This window comes from Ochotona princeps, chromosome 7 (assembly GCF_030435755.1).
Source record: "Ochotona princeps isolate mOchPri1 chromosome 7, mOchPri1.hap1, whole genome shotgun sequence".
NCBI lineage: Eukaryota > Metazoa > Chordata > Mammalia > Lagomorpha > Ochotonidae > Ochotona > Ochotona princeps.
The window spans coordinates 25,126,506-25,153,159 of record NC_080838.1 but is presented as its reverse complement, the minus strand read 5'-3'; the positions used below and the strand labels follow the sequence as shown (position 1 = coordinate 25,153,159).

Below are 26,654 nucleotides of genomic sequence, written 5' to 3'. Positions count from 1 at the left end.
ACGCCGCTGCGTCATCGCGCGAGCGTCCGCCCTCGCGTCATCGCGCCCAGGAACCCTAGCACGCTATTGGCTGGCTGTCAAGCGATGGGCGGACCCTGGAGGACCTGGTTGACGGCAGGCTGAGTCCCCGGCTTGGCGCTGCGGCAGGTGGGCGGGCTGGTGTCCACAGGTGGTGGGCCCAGCGTTTGTTTAGGTTTGGCTTGTAGCAAAGTTACGCTTTTGATTATTTTAAGAAGATCTTATCCTTTCTGTCCTGGCATTGCTCTTAATTCCAAAACACTCGAGGCATGTCTGTTGAATCTGCTGCAGTCCATTTGCTTTGAGGTTTTTCCCCCAGTCATTGCAATATTATAATTTGTAACACGGATGAAAATGACCATGTGTGAATCTTTAGTATATGTGCTGCCGAAGCAAGCACCATGTATGAATCTTAAAAAAAAAAAAAACCCTCTAAGAATGCAACGTGAGAAGAGCGTGCAATGCTTTCAGTGTGGGGGTCTGTAAGACGCTGAGCACTGGGTGGAAAGCCGGGTTCCTGCGGCAGGTCGGAGCCCGCCTCCAGCGCTGTTCCCGGAGGGTGTCTGTACGAATAGGCTTCTCCCCAGAAGCCGACCGGCCCTGCCCCTCGAGGCTCCGGAGAAGGCAGGCAGCGAGCTGTGTGCTATCGAGGGTGTGGCTGGAAATCCTCCCAGGTTACTACAAACTCCCCAGTTATTTCTTCAGAAATTGTTTCCTCAAGCAGGAAGAAAAAGTTACACTTTTTGCAAGAGAAAAAAAAAACAGTAAAATTGACCTTTGTGAATAAGTAAGTTTCCCTTCTTCAAAAATGTTTTTGATGAGTCTAAAGTTCATATTAAAAAAAAAAGACAATAAACATTGGAGTAAATCTCAACGCTAACCATGGAAAATGTTTGTTTGAAGTGAATCACCAGTGTGCTCGTTTTGAGGTAGTGTCTTTATGGATTAAACAAAAGTTTCACTAAGAAGACAGAGGCAGCTGCTTTTGAGGCTGGCTTTCTGTGCAGTAGATTGAGACATTTTGTTGATCTAAACGTGTAAGGCTACATAGGCAGAATAACGCCATACGTTTGAAAAAACTGAGGCCGAGTGTGTTCAGCATCTCATTTGAGGGCTTATTATTACTCACTATTAAAACAACGAGATACTCCCTTCCTGGAAATACTGGCCATGAAGCGCAGATGTGTAGTTAATAAATAGAAGGTTTAACTTAGCTTTGACTTGCTGGACATAACGTTCTATGCAATTTACACCTTGTGTGTAGCCATATTGTGATTTATCATGGCATCCAACCAATGGTCCCAAACTTTTCACTTCTATTCCAAGTTGCTAAGATATATTGCTGATGAAGAAAGCCAGGAGCATCTTCTGATTATAAATGAAGAGTGGTTTTTGCATAAATTTGGTATCTGGGCAATTCTATGTTGGCATAAAAATTAATAACCAGGGTCAATAGAAGCCGTAGTTATTTTATGTTTGTTAACTGACTTTACTGGTTGAGTTTTAACAGAATACCTTCAAGATAATTTCATCATTAGGAAACAAAGTTGTGAGGATTACACTCATGCTTAAAGTATACCCCTAGCGCTGCTCCTTGTAAAATCTCCGGCTGCATTCTATACCCTCTTCTCCCACGGCAAATGCTGCTTTAGTGCTGTTGAGTGTGTCTCCCTGTATTCTCCCATGTTTTGTAGTTTGTGTCCAACTCCAATGCATGACACAAACGTGATGAAATAATTCAATAACTCAGTGACTGTGAGAGGGAAGCCCCAATACAAAGTGACTGAAAGGAATAAGAAGTGTGGAGGGAAAGCACTGCACATGTAATTAACCATTCTCAAGCCACTATTTCGTATTTTCTTTTTTGCTAAACACTTTTCTGCAATAATAATAATAATAATAGCCCTAGGAAATTATGTAGAATGAAAATTAGTGACAAATTTCACCAAGTTATTAACCAGTTGACACTGAGAATTCAGCGCTATGTGCAGAGTAGCATAAACAATAGAAATTTGCAAGTTTAAGCAAAGGTCAAATCTGATTACATAGTTGGGAATTGGCTCAGTTGGGATTTGAATTCAGGCAATATGCTTTCCATGTCAAAATTATTAACAACTGTGTAGATGTCTCTTAGCAGTATAATTTAAACTCAGTGAAATGTAATTGATAGTTTTTGCTTCTGGTCAGGGAGTCTTTAATTCACTAAATGAGTAATTACTGTGTATGCTCGATTGTAACCTTAATGATTTACAGTTGATTTTCAAATTGATTTGTATGTCTGAATTAACTTCCTTCTTCCAGAAAACCACCCATAGTTCAGGAGAAGGATTAGAAGTCTTCAGGTGTTTATCCCCTGACTCTTGACATTTGTCTTTCTCTTTCAGTCCTCCAAGCGCCTCCCCAGGGCACGTGAGCGTCTGGGCGGGGCGCAGGGCCGACTCTGCGCTTCCCGGGAACTCCTGGCTGCAGGGAACAGCGGCTGTGAGGAAGAGCTTTCTGGTCTGTGTTCTCTTGTTTTGTCCTGTCTGCTCTATCCTGCCTCGCGCTGTCACCCAGTCTTGTTATGTCTTTTCCCTGAAAACAAAAACCAAAAAACCCTTCAAAGTTGTACTTTTCAGCTGCTTCCGGCTGGCATGGTTTACTCCCATTTTGAGTCTGACTTCTTCAGTTCTTTTTAAAATGGATGGGGTCGGAAGGAGGAGCCAGCTGGAAAGAAATCATTCTTGTAAAAAAAAAAAAAAGAAAAGCAGTCTTTTTTTTTTTTTTTCCATAGGGGAATTTAGAAATATTCCTGGCAAGTTCTTTTTGTTGAGGAAACACCTTCCAAAACTTCCTTCTTTTAAACTTCTGGGATTGCTTTCTTACCTTAGACTCTTACCTTCCACTGAAGCAGGGGCATGGATAAGGCACTGCTTGAGCTGCTGGCCTGTCTATTGAAGTGAGCTGTACCTCCTGGCGGTTGCACTGCTGGCCCAGCCCTGCTGCGGTGACTAGGAAAGCCGCTGAAGCTGAGTCCCTGGGGGCTGAATCCCTGACAGCCACCTGGGAGACCCAGATGCAGTTCCTGACTCCTTGCTTTGGATGGAAGATCTCTTTCTGTCTCTCAGTCCTTTGTAGTAAATAAAGGTAAATCTTGAAAAAAAAAAAAAAACTGGCCAACCCTAAAATTGCAATGTAGGATGATGATTGTATGGCATTGTAGGCTGACTGACTTGATAATATGCATTCTGTCTTTTTGAAAATGATCAGCATATATGTGTATTATTATAAATGATAGAACAGATAGACATTATAATCTTGAAGGGCCCCATCCTTCATTTGGACTTAACATGTATCTAGCATGATGTAAAATTTAAATACATTGAAAAAAGATACTGTTAAGAATAATCCTGCCTCCCTCCTTCCCAAATCTCACCGGTGTATTCCCTCCAGAGAAGCCATCTCCACCACCACTGACTTCATCCTATGCTTGCTGTTATGCATCTCACAAGTCTGTACGGAAATAATCTTTTTCATTCAGTAAATGACTTCTTGTACCCTTTTCACTTCATAGTATATTTTATATAAATGCAAATCTGTCTCATTAGTTCGAGTTTATAAAGATTTGATTGTTTAAAGAGTTAGAAAGGAGAGACACGGAGAACTCTGGCTTCCACAATACCAAAGCCAGGGACCAGGAGCTTTTTTCAGCTCTCACACACGGCAGAGTCCCAGACCTTCGGCCTGTTTTCTGCTGCTTTGCTGACCCAGTCGCAGGAGCCGAATAGGACGTGGAGTACCTGAGACAGGAACAGGTGCCCATATGGGATGCCAGCATTGCAGGCAGCAACTTTACCTGCATGCATGCACCTGCCACATTCATTGGTGTGAGATAGTTTAATTTCTTTATTATTTCTGAGGGACATTTAAGTTGCTTCTGATATTATGTTATTGTAAATAGTGCTACCACTAACATCACTATACTATTGTCATTCTGGGTAGGTGAGGTATAGCTCCTTAAATTAGATTTAATCCGTTAAGGGATATTTGCATTTTCATTGTGATAGATATTGAAATATTGCTCATCACCGAGGCTGTTGCAATTATACTTCCCCTAGAGTAATACATGCATTATTTCTTCAGTTTTCTCACTAACACAAAATGATATCAACCTTATGATATCAGTTTAAGTGAAAAACAGTCACTGATTGTTTAGACACTTGTTTATTTGGAAGGTAGGGACAGAGCGAGGGCTTCATACACTTGATTCACTCCCCAAAGCCTGCAATGGCCATGGCATGGTCAGACCAAAGCTGGGATCTTGGAACTCAATCTGAGCCTCCTATGGGATACAGAGCCCAAAGGCTTGGAACTTAACCCCTGCTTCCCAAGGTGTACAGTAGCAAGTAGCTGCAGTTCCAAGGCAGGTGGAACTCTAACTCAGCTATTCCAGCCTGGGCTGTGGATGTCCCAAGCTGGGTATTACCATCTGAGCCCTACCCCTGCTTCGTCTGCATGGCTGTCACTGTAAATGAGGTGGAATGCTTCGCCTTCTTTTCCTGTGGACTGTGCCTACTTGTTTTTTTTTTTTTTTTTTTTTTTTTAAGCCTTGGTGTTTTCCTTTTGATTTCTAGGAACCATTAATTTTTTTTTCTGAAATATGAATGACATGTATCATGTACTTTTTCCTTGATTTTTAATATTTATTTCTTCATGGTAGTTTTCTTTGGTAGTGATGAGGTAGGAGTGGGGAGAGCAAGTGAGGATTTTGGTTTTAATTTTGTTATTTTTATGTACTTAAAAGTTTGGGTTATATTTGTTAAGATTTTTTTTCTCTGTTATGATACCTGTAAGGAAATAAGAGTAGGACAGAGAGGAGACAAGAACAGCCAGAACAGGCTTATTAATCAGGAGAAGCATAAGCCTGATAGGGGCTAACTGGCAGTATACACACATGGCAGAGAGCAGGGATGGTGTTATGTCAGTTTATATTACATAAACCAGCTGAGGGCCCTAATGGGGAAGGCCATTGCTGTGTTGGCCTGCACTTTTTTTCTGCTTTTCTTCTGGGGGTCAAAGATGAGGCGATTGATGAGTTGTGGGTAAGGGGATGAGTAGGAGGTAGGATGAATCTGCGTGATTGGAGGAGATAGCAGGAGACTATCGCAGTGGGGCAAGGCTCTGCCTTCTGTATCTTCTGTGGTGTGGGCTACTATTTGTGGAAGACATCAGGGAAGAGCACTTCCATGGAGGCAGAGTGGCTAGGTTACCCTGACTCAGTGGGCTGGGGCGTTGACCAGGGAGGTACCTCAGGAAGAAGGGGATTTTAGTTGCTGGGACTGAGAAACACAGTGGGAAACACAGTAGAGTCTGGCCTCATCTAAGCAGAGAACTGAACTAAATTTAACATTTTGTTCTTGCTCCACCAATATCTTTTTTTTTAAAGATTTGTTTTATTTTTTATTGGAAAGTCAGATATGGAGAGGAAGATGTATGGAGACAGAAAGATCTTCCATCAGATGATTCACTCTTCGAATGGCTTTAATAGCCAGACCTCAGCTGATCAAAAGCCAGGAGCCAGGAACCTCCTCTGGGTCTCCCACACAGGTGCAGGGTCCGAAGGCATTGGGCCATCCTTGACCACCTTCCCAGGCCCCAATCTGGGAGCTGGATGGGAAATGGGGCCACTGGGATTAGAACCAGCACCCATATGGGATCCCAGCGTGTGCAAGCCGATGACCTTAGCTGCCAGACTACTGTGCTGGGGCCCCAATATCTTTTTCTAAAAATATAACCTCTTTCGGGCCTGGCGGCATGGCATAGCGGCGTGGCCTAGCGGCTAAAGTCCTCACCTTGAACGCGCCCCGGGATCCCATATGGGCGCCGGTCCACTTCCCATCCAGCTCCCTGCTTGTGGCTTGGGAAAGCAGTCGAGGATGGCCCAATGCACTGGGACCCTGCACCTGCGTGTGAGACCCGGAAGAGGTTCCTGGTTCCCGGCTTTGGATGGGCGCGCACCGGCCTGTTGCTGCTCACTTGGGGAGTGACTCATCAGATGGAAGATCTTCCTCTCTGTCTCTCCTCCTCTCTTTGTATATCTGACTTTGTAATAAAAATAAATCTTAAACAAAAAATAATAACCTCTTTCATGTTTTTGTGTGATTTGGGGGGTTTAAATCTATGATTTATTGAAAATTTGGTTTGTTAAAGTGATTCTGCTATATTGAATTGAACTGTACAAGAAACCAGTTGGTAATTACAGTGGTGAGCTGGTTGATAAAGTGTAAACTCCTTATAACCTTTTTGCACATTAGTTCCCTAGCACCTGGTGTGGTACCTGAATAAATTGAAAGGACATTTCTAGATGTGTTGTGTCATGTTTATAATTACCCATTGTGTTTGATTTACAGTGTTAAAATGGCTAAAGATTTCAACTTACACAGATTTTTCGAATTATTTTTTACAGAATTTTATATCAAGAGTCTACAACATTTTATTTGCTAAACAAATAAATAGGGAATTCCCTCCCATAAGCATTCTAGCCAATGGGGAGGAGACAGTGAATAATTGTATTATGTGGTACAAAAGGTTTGAATGAAAGTGGAATAGCGTAGAAGAAACAATGGCAAGGCGCCATTAGCACAGGTGGTGAAGGGCATTGCAAATTAAAATTCTCACCACTTAATGAGTCAATGTGCAAACAAAGAAATTGAAAGGCAATGGGGGTTAAATCTCAGGAAATAACTAGAGGCTGAGGGAAGAACTCTAAGGGCATGTTTTCTTTAGATCTGTTAACTCATGGGCAGGACTGTACTTTTCTTGTTTGTTTTTTAAGCAATGTTTGTCATTCTAGTAAGAAGCTAAAATCATTTTGTACTAGGAAATCCAGTTATATTCTGTCCTTAGGCATTTGAACCACAGGACTACTCCCTGAGTTCTAGCCACTGTTTCTCAGGGAGCAATTTTTCAAACAATGCTTAAAGGCACCCCAACGGGGAAAGGTAGACAAAAATATATTGGAAAGGTTTGTGGTACAACTTGCTACTTCATTCTCAGTAGGTGGCTCTGTTTTTGTCTCTGCTTCTACCTTTCAGATAGGATTACATTTTGATATAATTTGAAACCTGTATTGTACCTCCTTCTGACTGCAAGACTCATCTTTAGTACATGGAAATAGCAGATCATGTTTAGGTAAATACCACTGGATACGTCAAGAAAAAGAGATGTATTTATTTGAAAGTCAGAGTTGGGGGTGGGGCTAGGACAGAGAGAGATCTTCCATCCATTAATTCATTCCCTACATAGCTGCAATGGTCAGAGCTGGGCCAGGCTGAAACCATGAGGCAGGAGCTTTAGCTAGGCCTCGCATATGATGGCAGGACCCCAAGCACTTGGGTGTCTTGCATGGTTTTCCCAGAACATTAGTGGGGAGTTTGGATGTGCATCAGTTAGGTACTGTACCTGTGTGAGCTATTGGAGTTGTAGGAGGTAGTTTTATCTGACACACCACAACGCTAGCCTCTGTTGAATATTTTTACTTTTTAAGGTAATTTTTCTTTCTTTTAAAAAAGTGTGTGTGTGCATGTTTATATAATAGAAAGGCAGAGTGACAGCCTCAGTGCCCACAACAGTTGGACTGTGCCAGACTGAATCCAGGAGCCAGCAATTCCACTCAGGCTTCATGTGTGAATGGAAGGGACCAGAGACAGCACCTGCTGCCTCTGAAGGTGTGTCTTAGCGGGATAAATAGAAAGTGGAGCCAAAGCTTAAATGCAGGCACTTCAATATTGGATGCAGCTATCCCTAGTGCTGGCTTGACAACTTCATCACAATGCCAGCCCTGGAGAAATGCCATCCATGGGTTCACTCCCCAAATGCCCACAGCAGCCAGAATGGCTGTGGAGTGAAGCCTAGAGCTAGGAACTCAATCCAGATCTCTTCACGGGTAGTAATGACCCAGCCACTTGAGCCATCACCTGCTGCATCCCAGGATGTTGATCAGCAGAAACCTGGCATTGGGAGAGGAGCTGTGATTCCAATCAAGACCTTCCAACATAGGAACCTGGCACCCCACCCAACTGGCGGTTCAATCTTAAGCTACTCCCTGGATAATGTTTATTTCATCCTACCTAAAAGCAGGTGCCTGAATGAACTGGGAATTCAAAAGATGCTAGTGGAAGCCCACTGTCTAGGATAGGGATCTCTTCCTTGCATGCAGTCCTCTTGTGGGCATGGTTATTGTACGAAAAATTAGCTGATCGGCCAGAACTCCCTATTCACTGAGCCATATGTTGACAGGACTACCAAGAATTGCCAATATGCAAGAGAGGGGAATGGCATATTCTTTATATGCTTTCAAGAGAATGATGACAGATTAAATGATTAAATGATGCCATATGCCAGTGAGTCATGCAAGAGGTCTTTGTTCAGTGGAGAGGAAAATGGCTGCAGGAAGAGAGAGAGAGAGAGAAGGCAGAGAGAGAGAGAGCAGAGAAGGCACACATGTGGGAGCATGCTTTTTGTGGCAAGGGGTGGGTATTGGGAATATAGGGTCTGGGTGGATTGGTGGATAGGGCCATGGCAGGTGCCAAGGATATGGGTGATTAGGGACTTGTGGATGGGGCCGTCAGGTACAGTGCCATGAGGTTGCAGCGGATTGGTGGAAAACAGGGTTATGAGATTACAGCGAGTTGGTGGAGAACAAAATCTGAATCCAAAGGGCATGAAACTTCTAGAAGCAAACCTTAGGGAACATAGAGAACAAAGGGAAACACATATTTTAAATGGCGCTGGGTCTAAAATGGTGGGGGTCTTATCAATCTGAGTCACTCCTCACGTTTAGCATCTTGATTTATTCTTCTTTCCATATGCTGCAAGGAAATTCTTTAGTACTAGCAAAATTTGAGCTAGAGGCTTATCCATTTGCTTCTATAGAGTGTGTCTCAATGTTTCTGCTAAAGAAAACAAATGTATATTTGTTATAATATACAAAGGTATATTATTCCACACGAAGGAAAACTGCATTTCATATAAATCAGATTCAATTTATACAGTCTTTTCACTCAGTGAGTGTATTTCAATAGGGAGGACTATGTATTGTTGAACATTTCTTCTGAAATACTATTGGTTCTTCACAAATGTGTGGTATTATCAAAACCTTCTTATTTATTTATGTCTAAAGGCAGAGTGACAGAAACAAAGATCTTCCATCTCTGAAAGGAAGAGACAAAAAGTGGGGGATGGGGAGAAGAAGAAAAGCCACTTGGAGATCTTTCACCACTGGTTCATTTTCTAAATGCCAGCAATAACCCAGGGCATGGCCTAGCCAAAGCCAGGAACGAGGAATTCCAATGACTTACAGGCAGAGTTCCACCTTGCCATACTATTTAGTTTTGCTGTTCTAAAAAGAAAACAGGAAAGCAGAAGATCAACAGCTTTGACATCCCATATGCCAGTTCTAGTCCTGGCTGCTGGGCACTGGAATTGGATCGAGCCCCTTGCTAATGTGCCTTGGAAGACAGTGGGTGACGGGCCAATGACTTGGGTCCTGCCATCCACACAGATGGACTTTTTGGCTTCTGGGTTTGACCTGGCCTATTATCCTTGACTAATACAGTCACTTGGGGAGCAAGCCAAGGGTGGAAGGTCTCTACCTACCAATCTTTCTCCGATCGTTCTCTGTCTCATCCTTTCTTTTTGCTAGGCTGCATTTCAAATAAATAAATAAATCTTAAACAAATATTTTGTTCTGGGTAAGATATAATTTGAGAATTATGCCACTCTCATCTCCTAGCAGGTTTCTAAAGAAACTTCATTTGGGGAAACATGGCTAACATGGATTCATTTTCTAATATGCTAGCTGTGTGACCTTGGACAAGGCTGTATCTTCATTTTTAATGAAAACAAAAATAATTTCTTTATAAGTTTGTAATGAAATAGTTAATGTTTATAAAGTTCCCAATTCATGAGTGCAAAAAAATGTTATTAATACAACACTATGTCTTTTCAATGAACAGTTAATGGATACTTGTTTCATTCAAAGTTTCTGCCCCTACATTTTTAACAAAAGGGTGTAACTAACCATGGGGATAGTCATTTATCAGTTACAATACAAAAAAAAAAAGACAAAAAGAAAAGGGAAAGAAGATAGAATTGAACTTCACTAAGCTTCAGAAGGTTGAAATCCCTTCCCCAGAAAATGTTTTTAGCAGAAAGAATAGGTGTTAACAACACTGTATCTACTTATTTATGGACTTATTAATTATTGTTTTTAAAGAATCAAGTTGAACTTTCGTACAAAGACCTTGATTCCCAGAGGAGAAGCTCTGGCACATGTCACGAGGAAAGATGAAGGGTGATGCCGCACTCATGGTGCTTGCAGCTGCAGTTAGGTCTGAATAATTTCTACTGTGGACTAAATTCTAGTTTTTAAAAATCGATTTGTTATACTCTTTATGAGAGAATGAGTGCTGGGTCTGAATCTGCAATTTCCTATCCCCGGAAGTCATACTACCTGTTTGAGAACGGAATTCTGAGGCCATGGTTTACAACACAAGGGGCTTCTGACTCGCAGGACCAAGTTCTTGCCACTTTGATGCTTTCCTGTCTGCCTTTTGGCTTTGAACATTTTATTTCTAACTAAAGGAAGCATTTGTTTGTTGCTTAACATGTTAACACTTTTTTCCTCGTTAGTATATTCCGATGGATTTTAAAATCGAACACACCTGGGATGGTTTGCCGGTGAAACATGAGCCAGTTCTTGTCAGGCTGACTCCAGGCGGGGGAGGAGTGATGATGGAAGTTAGTGCTCCATTTTTCAATGATCCACCTGCCCCTCCAGGAGAACCAGGAAAGCCCTTCAATGAACTGTGGGATTATGAAGGTAAGTGGAAGAACTGTATTTCATTGCAAATATAAATCTTGTAATAATAATCTCACAGAGCTGTTATTTTATCTTGCTGTTAGGAAGTGCTATATCATAACTGTCATGTGTAGTTTCTCGTATTTCCTACCAATCTCTCATTTTGACTTTTTTCTGCTTTACCTATGGGACCTCAACTATGTAACTAGAACAGTGAAAAATTGTAATTGCAAATCCACATCTTTAATTGCTGCCATATTTCTTTCCTTCTCAACTTTTATCACCTGTCCTAAGAGTTCAGCATTTCAGACCCAGCACGGTAGCCTAGTGGCTAGAGTTCTCACCTTTTATGCGTCGGTTCTAATCCCGGAGGCCCCGCTTCCCATCCAGCTCCCTGCTTTTGCCCTGGGAAAGCAGTCAAGGTTGGCCCAAGGCCTTGGGACCCTGCACCCATGTGGGAGACCCAAAAGAAGCTCCTGGCTCCTGGCTTCAGATCAGCTCAGCTCTGGCTATTGCGGCCACAAGATCTTCCTCTCTGTCTCTTCTCTTCTTATATATCTGGCTTTCCAATAAAAATAATAGTTTAGTCCAACTATATTGAAATTGTCACTTTAAATGTTTAAATCATGTTTTTGTAAGTTTGTATTTTATTGATTGTGCAATCATTATAAAATGCAAAATGAAATATAGTTTTTACTTTATTCTAACAAGTGATCTCACATATCAAATTACACAGTCTCACAAGATTAAAGACATGCTGTGAAATTACACTGTTTCTGATTTGTTTCATGATGCCCTTTTACTGCATCTTAATTAAGCTACCAGATTCATCTTTCTGAAATGTTTTCCATGAGGACATTTCCAGGTTATAAACCAAGATAAGTTTCTAACTCTTACTCTAATTTTTCCGTATAATCATGGATTGGGCCACCTTATTATATCAAAAACTTAAAAAATGATTTATTTATCTGAAAGACAGAGTGGCAGGGAAAAAGGAGAGACTGAGAGAGAAATCTTCCACTTATGGGTTTGCACCCCAAGTGGCTGCAGCAGCCAGGGCTGGATCAGGACCACGCTGGAAGCCCAGAACTCCATCCTCGTCTTCCATATGGGTGACAGTAGCCAAAGGCCTTGGGCCATCTGCCACTGTCTTCCCAGATGTAGCAGAGGGAATCTGAATTGGAAACAGAGCATCCAGGTCTTGAAACAACGCTCTGACTTGGAATGCTGGCATCAAAATTGATGGCTTAACTCACTGTGCCACAATGCTGGCCCCCTTCATCAACAACTCTTCTGAAATGTTCATTATTTTAGAATTCATGCATGTCCTCAAAGATGTAATTTTCAGTTCTCCCAGACTCTAGTGTAACTAGTCCAAGGTCTAATTCACGTCTCTCTTCTTCAAAGAAGCCTTGATAACCCTTAAGTCATTACTGGCATTCACTTTTTCAGTAACATTTGCATAGCACAAAGTTTTATTAATGTGACAAAAAATTTTTTGTAGCATATTAAGCATATTTTAATTTATACAGAATTTGTACAGGCCAACTTTCCAAAGGTATACACACCAGTGTGACTTACCTGTTAAGTATTTTAAACACCAACTTCAATGAATCTTAAACTGAACTTATCTACTGCTGACATAAACCTGTTACTTTTCTAGTCCCCCAGTTTTAATTGATGACACTCACCAAATCACCTATCTAGACATTACGACATCTCTCCATGATGTCCTTCCCTCTCATTTTCCAGACTTGGACTTTTTTTTTTGTTACTAAGATTATCAGTTTCACTTTCTAAATGTTTGTTTAAGTCAGTATCTCCTTTTTATTCCTACAATCCTTGCTATAGTTTAGGCTTTCATCATCTTGGTTAGGGCATAATCTTCCAAATAGTGTAATTCTCATTAAGTATGTTATTAACGTAGAAGGCAAAGCGATCTAACTAAAAGAAGACCTAAACACTAATCAGGTTCCAAATGCCGCAAGAAAAGTTTTGCCTTTTTTTGTATGAACTCTACATGACAATGTGCATGGCCTGGCCCCATTCTCTCTGTGGCACTGCCTTTTATTTCTGCATTGAAAGTTTTGCTGAGTTAATGCCAGGCTGCTTATGGTTATTTAAATAAGCAACAATATTTCTTAAGTGTAAGCTTTTGATTGTGCTGTTTTTTTTTTTTACCCCAGAATGCCATTTGTATCATTTTCATTTTTCACTTTGTCCCATCTTTTAAGGTATAGTCAATAATTTTCCCCTCAACTGCTTCTGTTAATCTAATACTTGTGTTTTTTTTGTAACCATACTTCACATTCACTTCCCCCCAAAAAAACTTTTCACTTTAGCGTTTAATTCAATTGTGAGCCGTTAATTTATTCTTAGAATGTGATGCAGTGTTTAATATGGAGAAAATGCAAAAACATTTCTAAAATAGTTATGGAAAATAAAAACCAACAGGCATGTGTGTGTGTGTTTAAAAGAGAGAGAGAAAGAGAGACTGGTTTTAAGGAACTGGCTCCTTGTGGAGGCTGGCGAGTCTAAATTCTGCAGAATAGGCTGGCTGGCTGAAAGCCTGTAGAAGAGCTGAGTTTCGGTTAAAATCTGAACACTGCTGGCAAAATTCATCTCCTGGAGATCAGCCTTTTTTTTTTTTTTTAAATTAAGACTTCTGACTGATTGAATAAAACTCACCCACAGTATGGAGAGTAGCATGCTTTACTAAGAATTTATTGATTTAAATATTCATCTCTTGTAAAGAAAATATCTTCATAGAAACAACAAGAATTAAGTGTTATTAAAGAAAATTAAAACTGGTATCTATTTATATATAACAAAACTAGATAAAATAGAATACAACTGAAAAATTTTATGCAAAAAAATAAAGTTATCATGAGATATGGTACCGTATTAATCTTTTTCAATCTAAGCAAGTCAAACAATTTGTAGAAGCATAGGAAAAGTCTGATAAATTTTAGATCAAAGAGGAGAGGAAGGATTTTTTATTTCATGTGTATTTGTATTATTTTAATTATTTTGAAAAGAGGTACTATTTTCATGGTTAAATAATTTTTAAAAATAATATATACTTAGAAAAATTATACAAATTATAAATTATAAAAAAATAAGGTCACATACCTTTATTCCACCATCACAAATAACCAGTCTTAACACTTGAGTGCATAATTTGAAGACATTTGGGCACAGACACATAGGCACAGTTTAATTTCATGTGCATTTCATTGTTGCTATGCAGGCTAATTATCACATACCATAGATATCTTCCCATGTGCACAGATGTATAACTCTGTCTGTGACTTTAAAGTCTGTATTGTATTCTATAATATAATCTCTGCAGCAGCTCTCTTATGTGATAGATTTATTTATAGAAGAGGAAATGTTCCTTTAGATCATTTTCAATTTTTAAACACTACTTTGTTGAATAGTACTAACCTCTTTTTCAAATTGTCTGATTATTTCTTTTCGGATAAATTCCTAGAAGATGATTATTGGCTCAAGGTCTATGTGATGGTAGCTATTTCTTTACCATCTCTTCAGTAGTAAGCCTCTTAATCTTTTAAATTTATGGCAATCTGACATGAGATTTATAACGATGATTTATTTCCTGTGTACTTTTCCTGGAGGGAATGTCTGTTGTCTTTGCTCCTTTTTCTCTTAAAGATAGTATTGTGTTTTTAACTATTAGTAAATTCATTTTTCTTTAAAAATATACCAATCATTTATCATTGAAGCAAAATTAAATTCTCAATATGTCATTTCTGTTTTCAATAGTTGTTGAAGCATTTTTCTTGAATGATGCAAGTGAGCAGTATTTAGAAGTTGAACTTTGTCCGTAAGTATATATTAAAAAATATTACTGTATGATTTGAACACATTATTTCTAGTGACAAATTATATGGTTCTGGTAAGAGTTCACTAACTTCAAATAGAGAAACCAATAATTGAATCATACACTTTTATATAATTGCTTACCTTTCATATATAATGTATAGATTTAGAATATATTCTCAGCATTTGCAAATATTCTGTTGCTAATTTTAATTCACTCAATTATTTTTTCTAATTCATATACAAATATTATTTTTTAAAAATGAAAATCAACATAAAACAAAGCCCTTTTCCTAATTATTTACTCTAAAAATTTGCATTGTTGTGTATTAGCTGTTACATGAATAAAGGGAGGCATCAAGATAATGAATTGATATATATTGGGGCTTCTGTTGTGGTATAGTGGGTAAGGCTGCCAGCAGTGATGCCAACACCTAGTAAGGGCTCTGGATTGTACCCTGGCCATTCTGCTTGGGACCCAGCTTCCTGCTAACGGCCTAGGAAAAAGCAGAGAATGAATCAAGTGTTTAGGCCGTTGCTATCGATGTGGGAAACCCAAATGAGACTGCTGAGTCCTGGATTTGGCTGGGTCGGCCATGGCCTTTATAGCAATCTGGGGAGTGAGCCATGCATAGGTCTCATTCTATCTCTGTCTCTCCCTTTGTCTGTATTTCTGACTTTCAATTACATAAATAAATCTTGAAAAAAGAAATATCTAATGAAAATATTTCTTTTATGGCATTTTAAAATCATTATACAAATCTTTACTTTTATTTCTGACATAGTATATATTTGTATATTCCTTCCTTTATTAATGATTCATTTATTGAGCATATTCTGTATTATTATTGCATTCAGTTTCAGAAATAAAAACTAAATTACATATGTATTTTCCCAGATTTATTAAAATACTACCCTCAATTTCTTTATTCAGGTTAACAATTTCCTTGGACAGCCTCTTTATTTGGTTGAAAAACTCCTTTTTTCCAATAGACATGAAAAAAATAAACTTAATACCCTTCTGTCACCTAAATTATAGTAAACTTATTTTGGCATATAATAAGCAACATGTTCTTTTATAGTGCTGAGATTTACTTTACAAAACTCACCTTTTAAATTTTTCCTACAATTTTTTTTAACTGGAGTTGGGGAACAGAGGGAGAGACGAGAGAAGCCTCCCCCTATACACTGGTTCATTGTCAAAATTCCTGCCTGACAGTCCTGGCTGGGGCTGAAACTAAGAGACAGGAGTTTATTTTTGATCTCTCTGGTGGGTTGCAGGACTCATCACTCCCCCCAAAGGGCAGCATTAGCAGGAAGCTGGAGTTAGGAGCTAGAGACAGGTAGCTAAGCCAGGCACTTCACTGCAGGATGTGTCAACTGTCATCTTAACCTGTGCCCTACTATTATTCATTGAAAATGCCTGTAGATATCAGTATCTAATAGCATTTGTTTTCTTGTGCTTGCCAGTAAGCCTCAAACAGTGGATTTAAGTGAAATTTTAAGGTATCCTTCTGTTTTCTCTTCCCCCACCCCCACCAATTGTACTGTTAAAAAAAATCTAGCTGTTAGCATTTATTTACTTTATTTTACTTGAAAGGCAATGAGAGAGAAAAAGAGAGAGAGAGAGAGAGAGAGAGAGAGAGAGAGAGAGAGATAGATTCATCTATTGGTTCATTTTATAGATGATCACAATAGTCAAGGCTGGGCCAGATCTTAGCCAGGAACCTAGGACCCTGTTAGGGTCTCTGATGCGGGTTGAAGAGACCTGATGATTTGAGCCATCAGCTGCTGGTTTCCCAGGGGATATGCACAGCTGGAAGGTGGGATCAGGAGTGGAGCCAGGAATTGAGTACAAGCAGATAGGGGAGGTGAAAATTACAAGTCATATCTTAACTGCTGGGTCAGGTGTCTACCACAGCACGTGCATTTTATGAGTAGTAATTACAAAATGTTATGTAGCATCTTTCAACTAGTGTGCCAAATCTTTCCTTGAAAAGGTGAGAAATTCTCATAAACTGTCCTGAAGGTTAAGAAAATTTCAACTGCTTTGCAATTATTTTGATTGTACAGATGGGAAATGTAAGTTGCCCAGAAAAAAGAAACAAACGTCAATCTCAGAATTCTGAAGTTTGACTGTCAGTTGTAACTTTATTACATAGTAGTCATCACTTTATGACTAAAGTGAAATTAATAAATTTTCAGTGCTAGACTCCTCAGGGCAATTTGGTTTCACATACTTAAGAATAGGTAATAAGGAAGAATCATGATTTTTGTTTCCAACATTCACTTCCTATAAAAGTTAATAGGCCTCTAGGAAAGCAACAGGAAGAATATAATTTTAATTTGTGAGAGTTTTTACTCATCCTAGGATATTCCCAGTACTACATAATAATAATAAAAATAATCAGAGGAGGCTGAGATGAAAAAGATTACTTGTTTTCTGTTAGAATACTTTACTGAAGAAAATTTTTCCTGAAAATTTCACGAAAGACCATTTGTATAGGAATGTTTAATACAGTTCTTTCCAGAGACAATAAGCTTATTTCATGAGAACCTTTGGGCCTTGCATACATGGCTAAGCCCAATTAAAAACTCTTGTTAGAATTTCCTTTTTAATTGTATGTATTTCTTTTTGCAAGTATAATGATGGTATCTGAACTAAGGATAGAAAACAGGCAAATACAAGACTCAGGTTGAGGACAGTTGTGTGAGAATATACATGCTAATTTGCAACTGGGCAATCGACCCGTAAAGTGTTGGGCCTGTTTGCTAGTCTCAGGCAGTCCGTATTTGTATATTCTGTCGTCCTACTGAGCCTCAAGATAGTTTTCTTACAACTTTAGTGGACTTGTTGGATTCAGGCTTAGAAATGATCCCTGCTTAGGAAACCTTATTTTTTGAAAAAGATAAACCTCAAGAAATAGCAAATTTGAAAGCAAAGAATTCAGTCAAATTTTCCTAAACCTCAATCCTTCCCACCCTGATCAACCATGTAATCATTATTAAAAAAATAAAATTAAAAAATAAGAGAATAATGTATCACTCATCCCTTTCTGGTATCATTAACTAAATGAATTACTTTAAATCTTTCTCTCTTTCTTTCTCTCTTTCTTTCTTTCTTTCTTTCTTTCTTTCTTTCTTTCTTTCTTTCTTTCTCTCTCTCTCTCTCTCTCTCTCTCTCTCCTTCCTTCTTTCTTTCTTTCTTTCTTTCTTTCTTTCTTTCTTTCTTTCTTTCTTTCTTGTCTACAAAAAGAGGCAATCTTGGTTATGAAGGCTTATGCACATGCTGGCAACTGTTTGGAATATCGCAAAATCTAGAAGGTCATCTGTAAATAATGAACACATTGCCATCCCTATAATTGTCTCACATTTGTGTTACATCTCTCAGTTATTTGGAAATTCAGTTATGAGCACGCATATTCTAGATGTGAAGGATAGTAGTAAAGAACATGACATTTTTTTCCCTTCAAATATTCACAAAGAACCTTAATTTTGACAGCCATGGACAACATTTAGTGCTTTTACTGTCTGGAAGAAGAAACGTGTGGAAAGTAAGTACAGAAAGTGTGAGACAAAATTTTTAAATTCGCAAGCACTGTATGTGAGTGTGTAGGTATGTATAAAATACAGGTTTTAACTTCTCTTCTGTGTTTCACATATCGCTGCTGTAGCAAGAACTTGCTTTATCCTTCAGTGTATCCAGAGCACAGACAAGATGGGAAGGCAAAGCTTATCTTCCTTGGAATTATTTTCCACCAAATGTAACAAAATTCAATTCATATGCAATTCATGGATCAAAAGAGAAGAGAAGTTATGAAGCTCTGTACCCTGTGCCTCAGCATGAGTTGCAAGAAGGACAAAAGCCCGATTTGTAAGTAGTAAGTAATAGAGGATGTGTCCCAACTAAGAGTTAGTTCTTGGTAGAGCAGTGGTAACATTTGATGGTCAAAGAAAACCATGTGTGTATAGGACTAGTGGAGTCCTTCATTTTCTGAGAGTCTTAAATACTTTGATGGACTGACCTCACCTCTTACTGCTAGTAGAACACTTTTTTCCCCCATTAATACTATGTGAAAAGATTTGTTTAGTACATGTTGCAACAGCTAATGTGGAAATACAATTGCAAATTTATTCATGGTAGTATTTAGAAGTAAATGGTAAGAGACATGAGTTTCCCGGAGTGAATGAAGAGGTAATAAATCTTTTTACCTGTTGTGAGAAAATCTTATCTTCAGTTATCTTTCTAGTTTTTTCTCCCAATAATCTCATGGGAAAAAAATATCAAGTATGTTTGTAGGTAACATTGATATGATAAATAATGAATGACCTTTATTTGGGAAATTATGTCAGGATAGTAATTTAAAATATTTTTAATTAAAGCGTTGTAGATTTTTTCCACTGCCTTCTAAATATTTTTCGAAAAGATTTGTTTATTTACTTCTCTGAAAGGCAGAATGACAGACATTGGGAGTGGGTGTGTGTGTGTGTATGCGAGAGAGAAAGAAGGAAAAGAGAAAAGAGAGGAATGAATAAGAGATCCTCTGTTTGGTACTTCACTATCCAAATGAATGCAAAAGCTAACGTTGGACCAGGCTAAAGCTGGGAGCCAGGAACTCCATTCGGGGCTCTGAAATGATTAACAGGGGCCCAAGTTCTTGGACCATAATGCACTGCCTTCTCAGGTACATCAGCAGAAAGCCAAATCATAAACAGAGCACCCAGGACTCAACACTTGCACTCTGATTTGGGATGCCAGCACTGCCAAGTGGCAGCTCAACTTGCTGCTCTGCAGTGCCAGCCCCATGAACTGAGTAATTTTGAATGAACTGTAAATACATGATGGAAAGTGTTTGGCTTTGAGATTCCCCTTCAGCAGTTGTGTTCGTTGGGAACTATGCCTATGAGATGATTACAAGAGATATCACCCCCTTTAGGGCAACAGGCTTTCAAACCAAGATATCTCCAAAATGTTGCTAATTTAAATATTGTCTCCTTAAACCTGGAGCTGTTGCCAGGAGAGACTTTAACTCTCTGACCAATTTTAGGAAGGCTTTTTGCACTGCTACTAAGACTGCTCCTTTAGGGAGGAAAGCCAGATGCTGTTCTGGGGTCAACCTGTGATTCCTCTACTGTATCTGTTTTTGGTGGTATTGGGTATCAATATTTAGAAGAGCCTGACAGAGGCTGACCTACCTGCCTTTCAACTCTTGGAGTTTATACTCCAAGTGTGGACATATGCTGTCCTTATCCCTTTACCCACCTCTCCCTCCCTGTCATGCTCTTCACTCAATTTTATTTTCCAGCATATTCCTTTACTGTGCCTGACACACTTTTCTGCTTCATTTTCTCCCCAGCCTTGACTCTTTCTGCCCGGCCTCCTCCTTCCTTCCTTCTTATCCTTAACTGTCATTTCCTTAACCCCATAATCTGGGATTCATAGTTTGACTCAGACTAGTTCATCTTGGCAGGTGGGCAGAATAAAATAGGAAGCTAGAAGCTGAAACTAACTCAGGACTCATTCGCCTGTGACATGTCGCTGCAGCTCTACCAGCTGGTACTTTCTTGTATGTAGATTCCCCAATTTTACATTATTGGAAACCTAGTAGTTAAGTAGTTTTCTGAAATGAGAAGATTTGTTAGCATACAAGATGGTAAATAACCTTACTTGCTTTGGCAAAAAAAAAAAGTGTGAATAAACCTATTCTCTAATATGGAGCTGAATCTTTTAAAATGAATGCTTAGGGCCCAATGTGGTAGCCTGGCAGCTAAAGTCCTCTCCTTGTACACACTGGGATCCCATATGGGCACCGGTTCTAATCACGGAAGCTCTGCTTCCCATCCAGCTCCCTGCTGGTGACCTGGGAAAGCAGTCAACGGTGACCCAAACCTTTGAGACCCTGTACCTGCACGGGAGAGGAAGAGGCTCCTGGCTCCTGCTTTGAATTGGCACAGCTCTAGCTATTGCGGCTCACTTGGGGAGTGAATCAGTGGATGGAAGATCTTCCTCTCTATCTCTCCTTCTTTCTTTATATCTAACTTTGCAATAAAAATAAGTAAATCTTTTAAAAAATGAATGTTTATATGACTTATATAAATTATTTAAAAATTTGAATATAAAACAAGAGTAAGAGTACAATGTGTTTTTTTAAACTGGCTGGCTTTTTTTTTCATTTTATTATTATTTTATGATATAGTTCCATAGGTTCTGGGATTTTCGTTACCCACTCCTTAAATCCTCCCTCCCCCACTGACTTTCCCTATATTATTATTACACTAGTATAGTTATTTATTACAATAGTATAATATATGCATTTGTTACAATGGTATAGTTCTGGATAAACAGTTTTAAGCCTATCAAGTGAGTTGAGTTGTAAGAGTTTAATTTTATTTCTCCCTTCAGCTATGAGGCTGCTATTTGCAGAATCAAAGGCTTTGAAATATGGGTGAATGTTTTCAGAACTGAGTATTTGATGGTTACAGGGAAAAATCATGCATATAGAATATGTGTTGCCTTTGTTATTTTTTGAAATAGAATGTTGTTCTATCAAACATGTGACAAAATAAAAAACCCCTAAGAGCAACTATTTTGTAAATGCATAATTCGTTCAATCCAACCTTTGTTTTCTTTGCCACTAGCCATCGTCTAGAATACTTTAAACCTTTAACTTTTAACACTGTACTTGGAGAAGAATGGAAACAACCAGTTTCAGATCTTTGGCTAATGGGAAAATGTGATATCTAAGGAGTAAATTATTACATCAGTCTTTTTTCGCTGTATGTTTGAAGGTAAACCAAAGATAAGTATCAATCTTTTTTAAGACTGTGAATGTATTTCAACAAGATGTCACTGAAAATATCATATCTCTATAGAAATCATGTATTATTAAGAAAATAGAAATTTTGTACTTTATTGCATTAGTAAGGTTCAAATGTATCTAAAAGTCACTTCGCCCAGGAGTCAGGTATCCATAGATTCAACCTTCCTTCTGTATTTCTATCACTCTGATCTCTGACTCTGTCAAATGAAGTCGTTATTTCTCTTCCCACTTCCTTAAACCTCAGCCAGTCTAAGACTGGGATAGCTTATTTGAACATTTTTGAACTCCATGTAGTAATATATAGTAACTGTAAAACCAGAAATCTTCTTACTATTCTTTAAGTCAGTAGAAAATAATGACCTATTTCAGTTGAATCAGAAGTCCTTACAGAGTTTAAAAAAAAGATATATGAGTTAATCAAACAGCTGCTTTGTGCCCATTTCTGCTTGAATGGTAGACTTAGATTCAAGCAACAGGCTCCACTTGTATTTACGGGTCAGTGCCATTTCCTTAATGTTATTAAACACAATTTTAAAAGTCTGAATCTTATTTTGAAAGCATTAGGTAGTCCTGCTGGAGTTCTCAAGGCTTAAAAAAAAATTTCAAGATGTTACACTAAAGCAAGCTTCTTTAATTTCCAGTTTAACTTTTTCCATTTTCATTTTTAATATTGTTTACATAGCTGAGATGGATGGGATGCATGCCCATGTGGGAGGTTCAGGAATGTGGTTGGGACTTAAGTTTCAAGTTTTTGTTGTTGTTGTTGTTGTTGAGTTTGTGTGTTATAATGCTTCAGAGGTTGAAGCTGTCTGGTAGACAGTCTGTGAGTTCTTCCATCAAATCTGGTTTTTCCACAGTCTCAACTCAGCGTTTAGGAGTCTTGGCGGTCAGCTTTAGTAGTTATGGAGATCCCCAGTCATCTACTTAATAGTATGCTTTCTCTACTTTTTTTTTTTTCATCAGAAGTTGAAGTTTTAGTAGACTTTCTTTCACTTTCTTTTTAGATAGAAAGGCTGTAAACTGGGTTATCCAGTGAGCTCTAAGTCTAGTCTTGTACTGCAAAATGAAGTGTGAATCAACAATAGATGACATGTAACATTATGGTCCCATAATATTATGGAGCTGTGAAAATCTATTGCCTAGTACCATTGTAGCTTTCATATTGCTATGAAACAATGCATTACATGTCTATAGTGATTGTGGCATAAACAAACCTACTATGTCTGTCAAATAGAAGTATAGCAACAGACTTTCATGTGCAATACATAATGTTTACTGATAAATAAGAATTTTATTGATTGTTGTACCTACTATACGATACTTTTAATTATTTTAGTGTGTAACTGTCCTACTTATAAACACTTATAATAGCACTGTGTTGTACTAACAGTAACCTAATACTTCTCATGTTTATCACAACTTCTGGTTGCATTATGTGACCAAGTCGAATGACTGGCCTAGTATCATCTAGGTTTATGTAAGTAATGATAAGATTGACTAATGATACATTTCCTAGGACATATCCCATCATTAAGTGATCCATGACTGTATGTGCGTAAAACATTAGGACTTCAAGAAGGATAGTTTAAACATGATGAATATCAGCTGCTATAAAGCTATAGACCTTTGCCCTTCCTCTTCTTTTTCATAATTGTAGAAATTATAGTGAGGATAGTATGCTAACAACATTGTAACAATGAAGAAATAAGACAGGGATGGCTAAGTAGAAAGACAAAGATGCTGGGTTCCAAACAGCAGAATAGTTAATACTTGTAATAGATTTGTATTGCCAAACTACAAACTGTGAAGTTTGTACATAATTTATTTATATATACCAGTTTTTTACATTTAATTTATGTACTTTTTTCTTTTTTCTTTATAAATTTTATTTTTTTATAATGATTACATGATTAATCAGGATGGGAAGGATCGAGGTTTAGGGAAAATTCAGTGAACTCAATTGCTTCCAAATTTGCTATTTCTTCTTGTTGTTTCTGGGGGAAAGGGAAAGACAAAAGGGGAAACCACTCACAACTTTCCACATATCCCAGTACCCTGGGATGAGGAACCGCCACCTCATATCAACCCAGAGTCTCAATGTGTACATATTCCAAGGGTTCTGGCCAAGTGGTTTGGATAGTTCTGAAATACTGCCGATTTGACTGATCCTGGGATGATGTCACTCTCCGAATGTCCATTGGTTCCATTCACTGAGGGTTTTGCTGTTTGAGATAGTTGTCCAGTTAGTTCTGTTCTTCTGCTACAGCACCATCTGAGCTACCATATTCTCCTTTTACAATGTCTACTGCTCCGCTTTTTTCATTAAGCAGAACATGTTCTTGCAGGTGAGTCCAAGGATCCAGACCAGGCATCCCAAGCATAGCCAGATCTCCCACCCCTTAGGCTTATAAACCCAACACCAACCTCACAGGCAGGTCCCAGGACCTGGGCCAGGCAACCCAAGCCCAGTCAGATTCCCCCATCCGTGAGACTCATGAACCTGGCTCCTGCTGGGCCCAACCTGACATGACTTGCCTTACCTGAGTGTCCTCAATCTTATTGCGCAGCCTGGCCTAGTCTAGTCTGCCCCCTGTTCCAGCTCCTACTGGTGGGTGCTGCGGCCTATCCCAGCCCAGTCTGATTGCTGTCCCAGTTCTAATATGAACTGGCTGGTGTTGTGGCCCAATCTGACTCCTTCTGCTCCCGCCCTGCTTCTCAGATCTGCCAGTGGGTGTTATGTGCTGACCTAGATTGGTCTGTCCCTAGACTTGACCTTCATGTATGCCAGTTGTTACTATAACCTGCATTGTCTGGGCTGCTCCTTGCCTTGCTTCTTGTGCTCACCTACAGGGACTGTGTCCCAGTGAAGGAGTTTCCCAAGCCTCTCCATCAAGTCTCCTTCCAGTTGCAGTTCTTGTGCACACCAGTGGGTCATTGGGCAAGGCTGACTTTGTCCACCTCCTACCCTGGTAAGAACAGTGGCCTTGCTCAACTGGCCACACCTATTGTGATTTTTATAGTTGGTTGTTGCAGTCCTGTGGTACCTGGACCATTCCCAGACACAGCATTCATGTAGTTCAGTGGGAGTCAAGACCTATCCTGGCCTGTTCTGCACCCAACCTGGCTCTCATGAGTACCAGTGGGGGCTGGAGTCTAGCCCAATCTGTCACTCCATAATCCCAGTACATACCTATGCCAGTGCAGTCTCTATCATGTCCAGCCAAGCCTGCTACCCCCAGTCCTACTCTTGTCCTCACCAGTGGGAACCCCAACCCAGCTGAGACACCCCCTTAGCTTCCCAGCAGGGCCTGACCCCATGCACAGTTCTTGGGCAAGTCAGCAGAGATTGCAGTTCCACAGGGGTGAGGTATTTTAAAATACTGAATATTTCCATTAAATTTAGCCGGTGTACTGTATGTGTTTTGCATCTCTGCAACAAGCACCTGAGGAACACTTCTTCTGAAGGAAGAAGGTATATATTTTGGCTCACTTTTTGGAAGTTCACAATGAGTGATTTTGTTGGTCTGACAGCTGATGAATGAGATGCATGGTAGGACAAATGCAGAAGAAGGGCTGCCTGAAGAACCAGGAGGCAGACAGACAGGGACATAGTCTTTTCCATGTCCATATGTCTTTCTTTATAATGCCACCATGTTCTGATCATGGAGGTACCACCTCAGCAAAATAATCTAATCTAATAATTTCTACAAAGCCCTACACTTTAGGCGGTACAGTTGAAATAGGTCTATACCATTTGTCCATTCGCCATTAATAATCTATTAACCATTAACATAGAACATTAGGTACCATCACCTAACACAATGGGTCTTTGGGAAACACCAATCTTTTATCTAATCCATAGCACTGATACCTTATTCTTTCAATTAGTTGGGAAGTGTAAACAGCTATGCTTAAGGTTGGAAACAGGAAAGTGTCTACTTGTACAATTTTGGTTCAACATTGTACAATGAAGAAAACTAGTATCAGAAAGAATAAAAAAAGTTTTGTAATGTCTTATTTGCATTTGAAATAATTATAGTGTGTAGACAATTAAAAGGAATGTATAAGACATTTCTACAGCTATAATGCCAGTATATTAAATACTTTGGTTATACTTCAGTATATTGTAAATAATTTGAAACCAAAATTTAAAACCTGTGAGGTAACCAAGACTAAATTTAACCAAAGTGAGTGAAAAGTCAATATCAATTAGATTAGATGATACTAACATTTCCCAAAGTCTATAAATTCAAAGAAATTTTGTTGAAAATCTCAAAAGACTATTTTTGGGAGGAAAGAAGTTGATAATCTCAACCAAATTAAATATGGAAATACAGATAATGTTAAATAACCAAAGCAAATTTGAAAAAGAATAAAATTTGAGGATCTTTGTGTGTATAATCTAACTTGAAGATTATTTTTGAAATTAATCCTCATGAAGACAGTGTTGCTATTGACAAATACAACAATTGATAAGATAGGAAAATCTACATAAATATGGGCAATGAATTTTGGATGGAAATGTTAGTGTATTATTGTTAGTAAGGGAAAAGATTGTTAGGATCCCTAGGAAAACATGGGAAAAAGAAAACTTAGACCTGATTTATCAATCAAGAGGACAATTAACCTGTGATTGGTATAATTAAAACAAAAATTTTAGGAGAAAATCTGTACAACCTAAAAAAAAAGATTTTTTCAAATATGGTATAAAAACACCCACGAGGAGACAACAAATTGAACTTTTTCAATATTAAAAAAAAATCTGTGCTCATCAAAAGCATCCATTAAGAATGCAAACCAAATGTAAGGAGAGAAAATATTCAAAACACATATATCTAGCAAAGTATCCTTACCCAGAATCATGAAGAACTTCTAGAGTGTACCCATAAAAGTCAGACAAGGCATTTAAAAGGGCAGAAGTGTTAGATACTTCAATGGGTGAAATATACAAACAGATCAATAAGTAATGGAAAGGCTGTGCATTTGCCCATCAAGCAAGCACAAAATCACAAGTTACCATTCTGTGACTGAAAACACAAAATACATATAATGGCTAAAGGGCTGAAAGTTTTAAAAGCAATAATGAGGTTGTATAGCAACTGGAAGCCTCACACAAATGTGGGTGGGAATAT

General features: G+C 38.8%; 1 protein-coding gene across 1 annotated transcript; it reads left to right on the top strand.

The window, feature by feature from the left end:
- Positions 1-61: 61 nt before the first annotated feature.
- On the top strand, positions 62-21,484 carry C7H4orf33 (chromosome 7 C4orf33 homolog). The gene is made up of 6 exons (XM_004588156.2): positions 62-147; positions 10,690-10,879; positions 14,645-14,705; positions 18,204-18,255; positions 18,376-18,575; positions 21,341-21,484. The coding sequence occupies exons 2-6, from the start codon at positions 10,699-10,701 to the stop codon at positions 21,444-21,446; spliced, it is 600 nt and encodes a 199-aa protein (XP_004588213.1). The 5' UTR covers positions 62-147; positions 10,690-10,698; the 3' UTR covers positions 21,447-21,484.
- Positions 21,485-26,654: the final 5,170 nt, after the last annotated feature.

Coding starts and splice junctions, on each gene's coding strand:
- C7H4orf33 (XM_004588156.2), top strand. CDS start 10,699: ATGGATTTTAAAATCGAACACACCTGGGATGGTTTGCCGGTGAAACAT. Junction 18,256..18,375: donor GAAGAAGAAACGTGTGGAAA/GTAAGTACAGAA, acceptor TCGCTGCTGTAG/CAAGAACTTGCTTTATCCTT. Junction 18,576..21,340: donor GAAGGACAAAAGCCCGATTT/GTAAGTAGTAAG, acceptor CTTTGCCACTAG/CCATCGTCTAGAATACTTTA.